This window comes from Nerophis ophidion, linkage group LG02 (genome assembly GCF_033978795.1).
Source record: "Nerophis ophidion isolate RoL-2023_Sa linkage group LG02, RoL_Noph_v1.0, whole genome shotgun sequence".
Taxonomy (NCBI): Eukaryota; Metazoa; Chordata; class Actinopteri; order Syngnathiformes; family Syngnathidae; genus Nerophis; species Nerophis ophidion.
The window spans coordinates 43,044,120-43,059,771 of record NC_084612.1 but is presented as its reverse complement, the minus strand read 5'-3'; the positions used below and the strand labels follow the sequence as shown (position 1 = coordinate 43,059,771).

General features: G+C 37.8%; 2 protein-coding genes across 3 annotated transcripts in view; one reads left to right on the top strand and one right to left on the bottom strand.

The window, feature by feature from the left end:
* The first annotated feature begins 14 nt into the window (after positions 1 to 14).
* Positions 15 to 5,349, top strand: mthfs (5,10-methenyltetrahydrofolate synthetase (5-formyltetrahydrofolate cyclo-ligase)). 2 transcript variants are annotated; one of them, XM_061884208.1, is made up of 3 exons: positions 15 to 155; positions 2,107 to 2,371; positions 4,582 to 5,349. In XM_061884208.1, the coding sequence occupies exons 1-3, from the start codon at positions 135 to 137 to the stop codon at positions 4,806 to 4,808; spliced, it is 513 nt and encodes a 170-aa protein (XP_061740192.1). In that variant the 5' UTR covers positions 15 to 134; the 3' UTR covers positions 4,809 to 5,349. The 2 variants fall into 2 exon arrangements, with proteins under 2 accessions (XP_061740192.1, XP_061740182.1); XM_061884198.1 differs by lacking the exon at positions 15 to 155 and adding an exon at positions 305 to 570.
* Positions 5,350 to 12,619: 7,270 nt separating this feature from the next.
* LOC133541084 (EMILIN-1-A-like) overlaps positions 12,620 to 15,652 on the bottom strand; it is a 103,755-nt gene continuing 100,722 nt past the window's right edge. Inside the window, exon 14 of the mRNA XM_061884175.1 lies at positions 12,620 to 14,278. Within this exon, the coding sequence (XP_061740159.1) occupies positions 13,956 to 14,278 (323 nt within the window). The 3' untranslated portion in view covers positions 12,620 to 13,955. The remainder of the gene's footprint in view (positions 14,279 to 15,652) is intronic.

The window sequence follows — 15,652 nt, the reverse complement described above, 5'->3', positions numbered from 1 at the left end:
TTTGTGCTCAGCCAATCACATGCCGCCTCCAGGATCCACCCTCCCTGCGTCCCTAACCCAAACCAGGCTGCTCATGACTCAGCACTTTTCTCTTCTCTCAACTTCAATAGATGATGCTCTAAACGTTTAAATCAATGCGCATGATTCAGCAGATGGTAAATATATGTTTGGTAATCTGTGAAACATATTGGCTTCGAACTGCTTTGTTGTGTTTGTATATCAGTGGTTTAATAAAAAAGAAGAAATAATCACTACCGGATTGTCGAAGACGTCACTGCCGTGCGTTTTACTGTAGTCCTCTTTATTCTAGCATACAACGGAAGTGACGTATAAGAATGTGCGCCTTGTAGCAGGTTAAAAGAGTTACTATTTAACAACATGAGGCGATAAAGTTCTTCTCTTTCAAACAACCAAAGTAAACAAAAAGTAGACTTTAGACTGCTTTCGAAAGAAGACACAATGGCTGCTATGCGAGCTGCTAAACAAGCGCTGAGAAAAGAAATAAAACGACGAGTTGCCTCACTTAGTGGACAGGAGAAACTCAGACAGTCTTTGGTTCTCTCCCAAAAAGTAAGAACACATAATTGCATAATTTTATCACTTTTGCTGTTCAATCTTGTGGGACATTCAATTAAATACATTCAACTCACACAAGAGTGTTAATGTTAGTATTTATGTTTATGAATTTTATTATATGAACATGTATTGCTAGTTGTTTTATGTTGTGCTTATACTGCATTGATTGATTGATTGATACTTTTATTAGTAGATTGCACAGTACAGTACATATTCCGTACAATTGACCACTAAATGGTAACACCCGAATAAGTTTTTCAACTTGTTTAAGTCGGGGTCCACGTTAATCAATTCATGGTAACACTGGTTGGAAGTCTTACTTATTCGTATTTTTTTTTTTTTTACATCGCTTGCATCAAATTGTATTTTTTAACTATTAGTTCAATCCGTTCCAAAATCAAAAGTTAGACGTTTTTGTTAAATAGTCCATCCATGCATTTTCTACCGCTTGTCCCTTCCGGGGTCGCGGGAGCCTTTCTCTGCTGCGTTTCGGGCAGTAGGCAGGGTACACCCTGGACAAGTCGCCATCTCATCACAGGGCCAACACAGATAGACAACACTCACATTCACACACTAAGGTCATAGTCTTTATCGTGTAATGTACATACAGTTTATATGCACACTAATCTGCAATAACAGCTACCATATTTCCTTGAATTGCCATAGGGCATATAGTATGCACCTGCCTTGAATTACTGCCGGTCCAAACTCGCTTCCCAAAATATTTTGTGCATGCTTAGTATTACCGCCTGGTCAAACTGGTGACGTCACGAGTGACACTTCCCCTGTCATCAATTTCAAAATGGAGGAGGCTGATTTCAATACCGGTAATTTGAAATCGCATAAAGGGAAGAAGATTAAGAGCTATTCAGTAGGATTTAAGGTCCAAGCTTACATCACACTCAATGTTTTACTGCATACCTTTGGTAAGTGCCGGAGTGAGAGGAGGTTTTAAAATAATTAGCGCATGCTTACTTTTACCGCATGCCTTTGGTCAGCGCAGGAGTGAGAAGAGGTTTTAAATTAATTAGTGCCCCGGCGGCAATTTAAATAAATACGGTATGTATATATATATATATATATATATATATATATATATATATATATATATATATATATATATATATATATATATATATACACATATATAGTCATCTCTCAAACAACTTGTTGCTAGACAGTGTTTCCAAAGCATCTATAATAAGTCTGCCTTTCTCCTTGTTCAGAAACACTTCTAATGAGACTATTTGTGGATGTTTATACAGTAAATAGCATCATCATTCTACATTTTGTAAGCACCTGGTTTGCCAGAAAATAAAAAGACAAAGCAGGAAGGATCAGTGCCGTCAACTAAGCAAGTGACTTTGTCACTTTATGAAGTTTTTGGGAAAAGGCACAAATGTAAGGACTTTATGTGGTTTTATTAGACAGAAACAGTTCTGTTGGAAACCCTGTGCAATGACGCATAAATGCTAACCCTTATTCCACTTTTCCATTAAATAAAACATTCTTAAATTTCTCTGATTTCAGCTCGTCAGGCACCCAAAGTATGTGGCGAGTCAGCGTATCGCAGTGTTCCTCAGCATGGACGATGAAGTGCGCACTGAGGAAATCATCAGCGACGTTTTTGAAGCAGGGAAAATATGTTTCATACCCAGATATGAGCATGGCAGCAACCACATGGACATGTTGAGGCTGAATGGCTTGCAGGACATGAAAACCCTTCCTGTGACATCCTGGAACATCCCACAGCCTGACCAACATGACCACAGTAGAGAAGAAGCCCTGACTACAGGTAGACCAGTGTTTATTATCTTTACGAACGCTGCTTCAGGGTTTCCCACGGATTGCTAATATATTTGTGTTGGTGGGGGTGTGGCTAGGTGCATGATCAATATGACATCTTTATATTTATGATGTCAAATATGTAAACAGTTTTTTGAGTTAGAGATGACAATTATTTGAGGTGGTTTATTCTCCATGATTAAGTCACTGTAATACTAAACACATTAAGAATAGTATATTTTACAATTTATTCACATTTGAAGTGCACATGCTTGTAGGAATCACATTAAATTAATATCACGGTTTAGTTTAAACAGAAAAAAGAATACAATTGTTCAGGATGAAGGTTGGCTTTAACACCGCTAGCGTAAGGCTAATGTACAATGAACAAGCTCATTGACAGGCTAACATAAATTAGCATGGCCAATCAATCACAGAGCACATATCGACAAACAATCATTCACACTCATATTCATACCTACGTACAATTTACAGTCTCCAGTGAAGCTAACGTGCAAATTTTTGGCGAAAACCAACACAATCACGGGTGTTCTCCAACACAAGAGATGTCCAAATGCAGGTTCAAAGAGGCACACGGTGTAAAGTTAGATATGAATGTCGGAAATTATTTCAAAGTAAAGGTAGTTTACACACACTTGAAAAAAAAAAAAAAAGCATTAACTAACTTGAATTTCCTTTCTCTTCAACTTTTTCCTCATTTGCCGGGTGCCAATTCTGTTTAGGTGCACAACCAACTTTAGCACTGACAGGCAATTAAGATGCACATTTTGTTATCAAACTTATTATGGCCATTAGTACGTAAAAAATATACTATATACAGTAAAACTATTAATAAAATATTACTTAAAGGCCTACTGAAATTAGATTTTCTTATTTAAACAGGGATATCAGGTCCATTCTATGTGTCATACTTGATCATTTCGCGATGTTGCCATATTTTTGCTGAAAGGATTCAGTAGAGAACATCCACATAAAGCCCTGCCTTTACCGGAAGTCGCAGACGATGACGTCACATGTTGATGGCTCCTCACATATTCAGATTGTTTTTAATGGGAACCTCCAACAAAAACAGCTATTCGGACCGAGAAAACGACAATTTCCCCATTAATTTGAGCGAGGATGAAAGATTTGTGTTTGAGGATATTGATAGCGACGGACTAGAAAAAAGAAAAGAAAAACAAGTTAAAAAAAAACGCGATTGCATTGGGACGGATTCAGATGTTTTTAGACACATTTACTAGGTTAATTCTGGGAAATCCCTTATCTTTCTATTGTGTTGCTAGTGTTTTAGTGAGTTTAACAGTACCTGATAGTCGGAGGTGTGTGTCCACGGGTGTCTTGACGACAGTGTCTGATGGAAGTCGATGGCAGCTTTATGGACGGGGCAAGCTCAGCTGATCTCCGGTAAGAAGCGACTTTTTACCACAATTTTCTCACCGAAACCTGCTGGTTGACATTCGGTCGGGATCCATGTTTGCTTGACCGCTGTGATCCATAGTAAAGTTTCACCTCCGGGAATTTTAAACAAGGAATCACCGTGTGTTTGTGTGGCTAAATGCTAAAGCTTCCCACCTCCATCTTTCTACTTTGACTTCTCCAATATTAATTGAACAAATTGCAAAAGATTCAGCAACACAGATGTCCAAAATACTGTGTAATTATGCCGTTAAAGCAGACGACTTTTAGCTGTGTGTGTGCGCAGCGCTCATATTTCCCAACAGCCCGTAATGTCACGCGTACGCGTCATCATTACACAACGTTTTCAAGAAGAAACTCCCGGGAAATTTAAAATTGCAATTTAGTAAACTAAAAAGGCTGTATTGGCATGTGTTGCAATGTTAATATTTCATCATTGATATATAAACTATCAGACTGCGTGGTGGTTAGTAGTGGGTTTCAGTAGGCCTTTAAGTTAGTTTTCATGTAAAACATTTATGTTAAAAAACCCTTATTTTTAAGGTGTGGTAGCTTTTATTTTGACGTGGCGATGCGCCACGATCAATTAAATGAAGGGGAAACCCTGTGCCTATGTAATGTGAAAAGTAGTAGAAGAAGTTACTGTTTGACATAAGCGAAACAGTAAAACTATGATTATATGCCTCTCCCACTCTCAACCAAAGTCGGCTGAGATAGGCCAGTAATGCCTTTGTTGAAGACAAGCACTGTCGAAAATGTGATTACATTCAATTTGTTTTCCAGGAGGTCTGGACCTCATCTTAATGCCAGGTCTGGGCTTTGACTTTTCTGGGAAGCGTCTGGGCAGAGGAAAGGGATTTTATGACACTTATCTAGAGCGCTGCATCCGACACCCCAAAGGGAAACCCTACACGATCGCCTTAGCCTTTAAAGAACAGCTGTGTCAGAACATCCCCGTGGATGACAACGATGTGCTCATCGATGAAGTCTTGTACGAAGATGATCAGTAACCACCAACAATATTTTTTTTCTTTCCATCTTTGACATCCAACACATTCACGTTCAACGCAAGCCAAAGCAAATGATGGATGGCTGCCTAACAGCAGGTGATGTATGCTGGACTTGATGTGCCTGACACAAAACTTTGCACAGTTCATGACTGTCTAATACATTAACTGTTAAAAGAAGGCCACATGTGACATCTGACTCTCTTCACTGTCTTTGACGCTATTACAGCACATACTTGGACTGCAGTTTTCTTCTTGGAGGCGGAGCCTCGATTGTTTCTGTGATTCTTCTTTGTATACAAAGTAACACAGCATCCATTTTACGTATTTAGTGAATTTGCATAATTGGCAATGAGGCATTTGCAAAAAGCGAGTAAAAGACATGAAAAGTAAAACAAATGTGTTTGGAAAAATAAATGATCCGTGGCTGCTTTTGTTTTTTTGTCACACTTTTAAGTTTATGTGCATATCTACAATATGCTCTTTTTCACATCAAAGTTCAGATTTGTCAGGAGTGAAATAAATGTGGAAAATGTGGTGCTAACTTCATGGCTGCTGTACTCATGTATCAATCAGGTGCCAGGTGCATATTTTTGGAGGTGGGAGGAAGCCGGAGTACCCGGAGGGAACCCACACAGTCACGGGAAGAACATGCAAACTCCACACAGAAAGATCCCGAGCCCGGGATTGAACCCAGGACTACTCAGGACCTTCCTATTATGAGGCACATGCACTAACTTCTGTCCCACCATGCTGCCCCAGTGAAATATATTAGCCTTTTATTACTTTTATAACAAAAAAAATATTTTAGCATGAGAATAATTAATGAAGTCAGGAGAGAGTTGGGAGTGTCAGGTGGTGCTTCAGGGTGTAAGGAAACATTTCAAAATCATATTATTGATTATAATAGGAAAGGACAACTGATGTGAAGTAGAAGTTTTTAAAGATATATTTCATTATGATAATTATTTTATCCATTTTCTACCGCTTGTCCCTTACAGAGTCACGTTTCTACAGTACAATAGGGTTTGGGTTAAATTTTAAGTCCTAGGCTAATACAGTACATTACTCTCTATGTAATGTTGCCAAATACATGAATGCCATGCAGGAACACCGAGGGCTTGAAGCAGGGAGTCAAAGCCATCTTTAAAGTGCAAACTTTAATGGTTGGTTTTACAGCATGTGAGCATAGTGATCACTAACTGCTGTGCTCTTGGATCCAGCAGGGGGCGGTAGAGACAGGAAGTTAGTTTTTGCTACCATCAGCATGTTGACAACCTCCAGCTTGCTGCCATGGTAACAATAAAACGTGGTTTAATGATAGTTTCCAGATGTTTCCCACATGAAAATGCTTCCAAAATGGAGTGTTTCAGGTACAGTTGTGAACCTGATGTGAGTGGACGTGTTTGCCACTTGTGCTGACCCTCACCACTAAAAGAGGAGGATCCTCACGGCCATATTCTGCAGTCATGTGAGACGGAAACATCTGGAACAGATCAATCAATGAGCTCAGCTGCTGCAGGAGTTCAACAAAACAACTTGTGCAGCAGTTAGTCCTCACCTGTGGCCGCTTCACCTTTGAAAAATCATTTGTTCTCATTAACTATACTTATTTATGGTTGACCAACTGTGGAACCTGCTCAAGCTGTGAGAGAACACAAGAACCATTCATCAGCGATTTCTTTCATTCCACAACAATATCTGAATTGGACTGTGCAGGGTGATGCCTACTGTTTGATAGCACACTATATAAAGTACATTGTTACAATTATACAAACTTGATTACATTTTCAGTGTTCAATGTAATATATATAAGACAAATCAATAATGTAAAGTGTAAATATGATTCATAATTTATATTGTCAATGTCTTTACTAATTTAGTTTTAATACATTTGTATCAACTGCATTGTGTTTATTCTCAAGTAAATGTGGTACATTTTACAATGTTGTCTACAAGGTAATTCTTTGTTTTTCATTTTGTTTGTATTATATATATATATATATATATATTATATGTATAGGGCAGCACGGTGCGAGAGGGGTTGGTGCGTCTGCCTCACAATACGAAGGTCCTGAGTAGTCCTGGGTTCAATCCCGGGCTCGGGATCTTTCTGTGTGGAGTTTGCATGTTCTACCTGTGACTGCGTGGGGCGGTATAGCACGGTTGGTAGAGTGGCCGTGCCAGCAACTTGAGGGTTGCAGGTTCGATTCCCGCTTCCGCCATCCTAGTCACTGCCGTTGTGTCCTTGGGCAAGACACTTTACCCACCTGCTCCCAGTGCCACCCACACTGGTTTAAATGTAACTTAGATATTGGGTTTCACTATGTAAAGCGCTTTGAGTCACTAGAGAAAAGCGCTATATGAATATAATTCACTTCACTAATTCACTACTCCGGCTTCCTCCCACTTCCAAAGACATGCACCTGGGGATAGGTTGATTGGCAACACTAAATTGGCCCTAGAGTGTGAATGTTGTCTGTCTATCTGTGTTGGCCTTGCGATGTGGGGCCAACTTGTCCAGGGTGTACTCGCCTTCCGCCCAATTGTAGCTGAGATAAGCACCAGCGACCCCCCGGACCTAAAGGGAATAAGCGGTAGAAAATGGAGATATATATATATATATATATATATATATATATGTATATGTATATGTGTATGTGTATGTATATATATATATATATATATATATATATATATATATATATGTATATGTGTATGTATATATATATATATATATATATATATATATATATATATATATATATATATATACCCACCATCGATTTTTTCCCACACCCATATATATATATATATATATATATATATGGGTGTGGGAAAAAATCGATTCGAATACGTATCGAATCGCTTACGTTGTGCGATTCAGAATCGATTCTCATTTTTAAAAAATCTATTTTTTTTTTCAATTTAAAATTTAGAAAAAATAATTATTTATTTATTTTTTTTAATCAATCCAACGAACCAATACACAACAATACCATAACAATGCAATCCAATTCCAAAACCAAACCTGACCCAGCAACACTCAGAACTGCAATAAACAGAGCAATTGAAAGGAGACACAAACACGATACAGAACAAACCAAAAGTAGTGAAACAAAAATTAATATTATCAACAACAGTATCAATATTAGTTATAATTTAAGCATAGCAGTGATTAAAAATCCCTCATTGACATTATCATTAGACATTTATAAAAAAAAAAAGAACAATAGTGTCAGTGACTTACACTTGCATCGCATCTCATAAGCTTGACAACACACTGTGTCCAATATTTTCACAAAGATAAAATATGTCATATTTTTGGTTTGTTTAATAGTTAAAACAAATTTACATCATTGCAATCAGTTGATAAAACATTGTCCTTTACAATTATAAAAGCTTTTTTTTTTTTTTAAACTACTGTGCTAGCATGTCAGCAGACTGGGGTAGATCCTGCTGAAATCCTATGTATTGAATGATACATATAATGTGTGTATTTATTCAGTAACCGCACAGTTGCAATTGATTGAACGCCCTGAGAATACAATGCCCTGGGTCAATGAGAACATACATGGACGTGTGTGTATGATATTGTGAGTAATTACAGATATATTTAATATAGTGTATCATAGACAGATCATTTTCAAGTTTCATCACCATGAATGTACAATTGATTTGATTTAATGAAATGTAGTTTAAACATTATGCTTTTTTAAGCAGCTCTACCCAAAAAGGAAAAACATGATTAATGACAATTTAAAAAAAAAACATTTTGTGTGTTAGTGTATTGCCAGATTTTGTATTTTGTAGAAATACAAAATGTGTATCCCTGCTTCAGGAGCACTTGCATTCAGAGGATGAGCTACACTTCCATGTTTGAATTACAGTTTCATGCCTAAATAACACAAAAAGTTGATTGTTATGATCATGCTTTGATTATCAAAGATGTTTGGTAAGATCCATCCATCCAATTCTTCCACTTGCTCCTTTTGGGGCTGCGAGGGGGGGTTGGAGCCTATCTCTGCTATAATCTGTGATATTTCTACCTGAATAATTGCTACTGACATTCTGTACATTACATGCTGTACAAGTTAATGGTCTTCATATTGCTGCATGGCAATCTTTGAACCTTCCTTAAGAATTAATAAAATGTAATATTCAGCCTGTTAATAATTTTGTAGTTGAGGACTGGACCAGAATATGTTATAAATTAATTTACACAATATTTCAGACCGCCATAAAAAGCCCCTTCCCCATATTCATCAACTGATGTACTAGCATTTACAGTTAAATAAAATAATTTCAAAACACCTCTGACAAATAGGAATGGGTACCTGGGAATCGATACCGATACTCAAAGGTACCAATTTTCGGTACTTTTGTGTGTGTTCAAGTGGTAGGAAAAGTTTATTTGTGTAATATTGAAATGTTAACATGTTTAAACGTAACATTTATTTCTCTTTATTGATCATTCATCAAATATATCAAAACAATATTCAATTATTTTGTAAATTTCTTCAACATAAAAACAATAAGCTACAGCAATGCAGTGTTATTTTCTTAGTATTGCACAAAATAAAACTCGGTTCCATGTACTCCTTTCTTTTTCCATATGGAAAAATTAAGGCAACTGAGCGAAAGAGGATGGAGTAGAATTAAAGACATTTATTTAAATACAAATGAAAATTACGGAAAAACTATTAAAGCTAATGTATTTTATACAGTAGTCCTTTTACCTGGAGCATGCGTAGAGGATGATGATGTAGCTGTTATAGTCACCAAATGTTAACGGCATTTCTTCCCCCATTGTTGTTGGCTGCAGCTGACACCTAAAGGTGCCACGTGCAGGAGTTGCAGCAGCACATCTAATTTGGCTGCACTCTTCAGCCATGAAAAAAAAACTATGTTTAACCAGGTGCTTCCTCAGATTGGAAGTATTCCCGCCACTTGCCTTGATATTTGCAGCAAAAATATTGCAGCAGGCGTAATCTGCATCAGCATCGCATTTGGAAAAGACGAGCCACACTTTAAGGCGTTTTCTATCTGGCATGCTAGGGTTTTTACATTGATCCATCCATCCATTTTCTACCGCTTATTCCCTTTCGGGGTCGCGGGGGGCGCTGGCGCCTATCTCAGCTACAATCGGGCGGAAGGCAGTGTACACCCTGGACAAGTCGTCACCTCATCGCAGGGCCAACACAGACAGACAACATTCACACTCACATTCACACACTAGGGCCAATTTAGTGTTGCCAATCAACCTATCCCCAGGTGCATGTCTTTGGAAGTGGGAGGAAGCCGGAGTACCCGGAGGGAACCCACGCATTCACGGGGAGAACATGCAAACTCCACACAGAAAGATCCCAAGCCTGGATTTGAACCCAGGACTGCAGGAACTTCGTATTGTGAGGCAGACGCACTAACCCCTCTGCCACCGTGAAGCCGTTTTTACATTGATGGCTAGTAAAATTACGAAGAGCATGTCCACTTCAAAATCCCTTGTTTTCCTCTCGATTGCTAACCAGTACTCGCCATCTGCAAGTGCTCCTTCAAACAGATGTGACGTCACGTGCATCCAAGCACTGAAACATGGCACCGCTGGATCTTATGTGAATCTGTGCCTGGCAGTAACGACTGGTTTTAGACGGTACCAAAAATAGTACCGAATCCAGTTCCCACCCCTATTGACAAATCATGATCGTAATCGTCACGTAAGACATTTTCATTTTGTGAATGCAGTTAAACCGAATGTATAGCGTATCACTTTTATTTTGTGTGATTGGTTTGAGAAAGTGTCTTGACAAGTTTTGGTGTTGAGTCGACGGTTTGGAATAAAACCAACTCTCCTTTCGACCGTCTTTCATTTCTGTTAAGCTTTTATGTCATCTTACTTACTAAATTAGTCACTGTAACAATCTAAATGTTATGTTATCATTGCACCTTAACTGTAATCTGAACACACAAGTGAAGCACCACCCACCTCTAGAACGACACGCGCAGCAGGCGTTTTCTGCAGGGATGTCACCTCTTCTCACGGTGAAAAATAGTCATTTCTTGTCAGGAGACCAACTGGTTATGGCTTTGAACCTGATTATTCCATAAGGTAGACTTTCCTTTGTACATTTCCGCTCGTGTGTGGCTCATCAGTAGCAAGTGAACTGCAGCCAAGTTCCCCAGCTACGGCACAGCTCGACTTTAAAAAGGGACTTGTGTGCGTTAATCGTCCGTAAAAAAAATTGTGCTGTTATTGAAATTTATAGTTAACGCATTATTATCGCGTTGACTTTGACAGCCTAATACAGTACTTATATATATATATATATATATATATATATATATATATTACTATACTACCCCCCCACACACATATATATATATATATATATATATATATATATATACATATAAAATTGATTCGAATTTGAATCGCGATTCTCACGTTGTGCGATTCAGAATCAATTCTCATTTTTAAAAAATCGTTTGTTTTTTTTCCGTCAATCCAACAAACCACTACACAGCAATACCATAACAATGCAATCCAATTCCAAAACCAAACCTGACCCAGCAACACTCAGAACTGCAATAAACAGAGCAATTGAGGAGACACAAACACGACACAGAACAAACCAAAAGTAGTGAAACAAAAATGAATATTATCAACAAGAGTATCAATATTAGTTATAATTTCAGCATAGCAGTGATTAAAAATCCCTCATTGACATTATCATTAGACATTTATAAAAATTAAAAAAAAAGAACAATAGTGTCACAGTGACTTACACTTGCATCGCATCTCATAAGCTTGACAACACACTGTGTCCAATGTTTTCACAAAGATGAAATAAGTCACATTTTTGGTTCGTTTAATAGTTAAAACAAATTTACATTATTGCAATCAGTTGATAAAACATTGTCCTTTACAATTATAAAAGCTTTTTTTTTTTTAATCTACCATGCTTGCATGTCAGCAGACTGGGGTAGATCCTGCTGAAATCCTATGTATTGACTGAATACAGAATTCTTCTGAATCAGGGAAAAAAACGTTTATGAATCGAGAATCGTGTTGGATTGAAAAAATAAATCGATTTTGAAACGAATTGTGACCCCAATAATTGATATTGAATCAAATCGTGGGACACCCAAAGATTCACAGCCTTAATATACACACACACATATATATGTATGTGTGTATATATATATATATATATATGTATATATATATATATATATATATATATATATATACATATATATATATATATATATATGTATATTAGGGGTGGGCAAATTAATGCGTTAATTACGCGTTAACTCATCAATCTATTAACGCCGACAATTATTTTATCGCACATTTGCGTATGTTGTTTACATGCTTTTATTTTGTTAACACCTTTTCTTAACAAGATGGCGTTGCCCGGCGTCGAGGGGCTCTTGGTAAAGATGGAACATTTGGCAAAAATACCGGACAATTCTGCAAATTTCATGGCTGGCTTACAGCGTGGTCACTCCGGGATCACTTACGACCGCCAAACAATTCTGAATGTGGATAGATCGGGCCGTTTTGGACTGAATGACGCGTGCTTGCTAGACCGGCTAGCTAGCATGGGAATACTTTGCCGGCTACATCCAGCAGCCTGTGAAGCAGCGGAGTATTTGTGTTGTCCGTCTATTTATGAATAATGCAGTGGTAACATAATCTAGCCTGTCGTTGTCTCATGTTTTTTGGTGTAAAAATTGAACTTCAGCCCCATTAATTTTGAAAAACATAGGAGAAACATTGCAAATTTAATAATCAAACACAGCAAAATCTATGCATTAAATATTTCATTTTTATTACCTTACATTCATCTTTTTGATAAAACAACACCTAAAAATGAGGACATTGACATTTTTGTAAGACAATATTTCTAATGTGCTCTTCCTACTTTCAGAAATGGTATCAACCAGATATAGACAATATTATTTTATAGAAAAATTGTCAATGAAAACAACATGAAGTGGCTTATGGAAACAAACATTGTGCAATTTATGATGAAACATTCAAAAGTGGAACTAGTTGTGTCCTGAATGATTCAAAATACACATGCTTTTAAAGGCACATCAGTGTCAAAGTTAGACCTTCAGATGAGTCCACAAAAAGGTGTCAAATTTTAATGGCACAAAATTCAAAGCACATTTCAGACTTTGGACTGAAAAGGACTAACTGACCCCACATTAACACAAGTTCTTTTGATCCGAGGGTTTTCCACAGAATCTGGAAGAGTCTGAGAATGCGTCTGACGAGCAGCGTTTCCCATCACGCTTTGTTGTTGTCACAATTGTCACTTTTGACAACGTTGTCAAACATCTCTGATGTGTTATTTTGTACTGCCATGTTTTAATAGTCAAAGTGGTGTCGGTTTTAGTCGTGTACAGTTCTATTATTGCTAGATTTTGTGGTAATCTGACATCTTTAGTAAGAATGGCTAGTGAAGTGCCTCCAAATAATACCACTGTGGCCTCCATCCTCACAGATAAATCAATACCTCTACATCTGAGTTCAAATAGATGGAGATGAAGAAATTAATTAAAGTTCTACTTAGCCGACTGCACTTAACTTTTGACACCTGTGTTCTCGATGTTTCACACAATGCACCACACTTGACATGAAGTCCTTTTTTCTACGGTTCACCCTGTTCAGTGTTGCAGAGCTGGAGCCTATACCAGCTTGGCAGACTAATAACCCTGGACTGGTCACCTTTCAATGGCATCACACATCGAGTTAATCACTCACAACGTCACCGAGGAGGAACCCCCCACATGTCTGACGTGTCAAGCCGAGATGTTCAGTTCATGTTGTTTCAAGGTCTCACAATGGTGACTGCATGAACAAAGTTTCAGTGTTTGCTTCACTATTCCAATTGATGTAACGTTCATAGCTTTGTAAGGCTCAACTCACAACATCAGAAGGGGATTTACAATCACAAAAACTGCTTAACGAGTTCCCCTGAACACCTCTGGTGATCCGTTACGTTTGAAAAAAAAAAAAAAAATCTGTCCACTTCAGGATAAAGAAGTGAATCAAGGGTTTGGTAGTGCCACATGTGGGCTTGTCTTGATTGATTGTTCCTTGTCAAGTAGTGTCTCGTGTGTTTGGCCAGGAAGTCATCACATAGCTTCATAGAGCAGCATCCCATTAAAGATGGTCAACGGTTCCACAGAGTGGGCCAACTTGCCCATCACCAAGTCGATGTAGACCGTGTCCCCAGTCTGCAGCGGTAGGATGATGTTAAAGACCGCCAGCGAGCCTGGAGGGGTTTTGGCTTCGGCCATGGGGTTGTTCTCCAAGCCCTCAGGCTGGTAACCCCCAGAGTCCACTCGGGCCATGCCGTAGTTGGATTTGGACAAAACTGCCTCGATCTTCTCGTTCTTGTGGCCTGTCAGGATGGCGCTGAAAAAGTAGCGGCCATCAACGGGGGCTGTGAAGATGCCTGAGAGAAAGAGTCAACACTCTTAGTTCATGCAGAAATGAGTAACTTTCATTTTTATAGGCCTCAAAAAGGCACATGATTTCACAATGCATTGTGGGGGTTGGGTAGCTTTTGTTGTTGGACAAAGTTTTTGTTTACATGACTGTACTCAACCAGTGGTATTGTGAGAAAGAGCAACAAACTGGATTAATATGAATTGTGCAAAAGAAAAAAAATCAAGGGTCTATGGTGAAACGAACTATACTCAGTTGCAAGGCTTGCCACAAAGAAGTACATTTGGCGGAATTGATCTAGATGAGCACGTCGAAAAGACCAGTGGTTCTCAACCTTTTTTCAGCGATGTAACCCCTGTGAACATTTTTTTAATTCAAGTACCCCCTAATCAGAGCAAAGCATTTTTGGTTGGAAAAAAAGAGATAAAGAAGTAAAATACAGCACTATATATGTCATCAGTTCCTGATTTATTAAAATTGTATAGCAGTGCAAAATATTGCTCATTTGTAGTGTTTTTTCTTGAACTATTTGGAAAAAAGATATAAAAATAACTAAAAACTTGTTCAAAAATAAACAAATGATTCAATTATAAATAAAGATTTCTACACATAGAAGTAATCATCAACTTAAAGTGCCCTCTTTGGGGATTGTAATAGAGATCCATCTGGATTGATCGACTGAATTCTAAACATTTTTTCTCAAAAAAAGAAATCTTTAACATTAATATTTATGGAACATGTCCACAAAAAATCTAGCTGTCAACACTGAATATTGCATTGTTGTATTTCTTTCCACAGTTGATGAACCTACATTCATATTTTGTTGAATTATTATTCAATAAATATATTTACAAAGGATTTTTTAATTTTTGCTATTTTTCAAATATTTAAAAAAATATCACGTACCCCTTGGCATACCTTCAAGTACCCCCAGGGGTATGCGTACCCCTGTCTGAGAACCACTGCAATAGACCAATAGACCAAGCTGCTGAACGTGTCCTGTATCTGTATTGTCGTCAACAGAGTCAGTTTACATACAGGCCAAACATTTCAGAATGACTAGTCTGTAAAGGCTCACGGACAAACCAACTTTTGGTGTGGCAAGACCTTGGAATTGTACATTAGAAAGAGAAGACTGTTTCTGAGGTAAATCAACAGAAATTGTCAGTGTGTGCTATCTCCTAGTAAAATTAGTTTCACACTTAATATATTTAAAGTGTAAGATGCACTGTGCATTAATGTGGGAAATATTTAAAGTCTTTACAGGTTTTGGTCTATCAATAAGGGTATTGCTTTTTTCCCCAATACCATACTTTGTTCGCACGCCGCAGATAGCTTAGCTTAGCTTACCTAACGCTAACATCCTACTATATGCTACATG

Coding starts and splice junctions, on each gene's coding strand:
- mthfs (XM_061884198.1), top strand. CDS start 460: ATGGCTGCTATGCGAGCTGCTAAACAAGCGCTGAGAAAAGAAATAAAA. Junction 571..2,106: donor CTTTGGTTCTCTCCCAAAAA/GTAAGAACACAT, acceptor CTCTGATTTCAG/CTCGTCAGGCACCCAAAGTA. Junction 2,372..4,581: donor AGAAGAAGCCCTGACTACAG/GTAGACCAGTGT, acceptor TTTGTTTTCCAG/GAGGTCTGGACCTCATCTTA.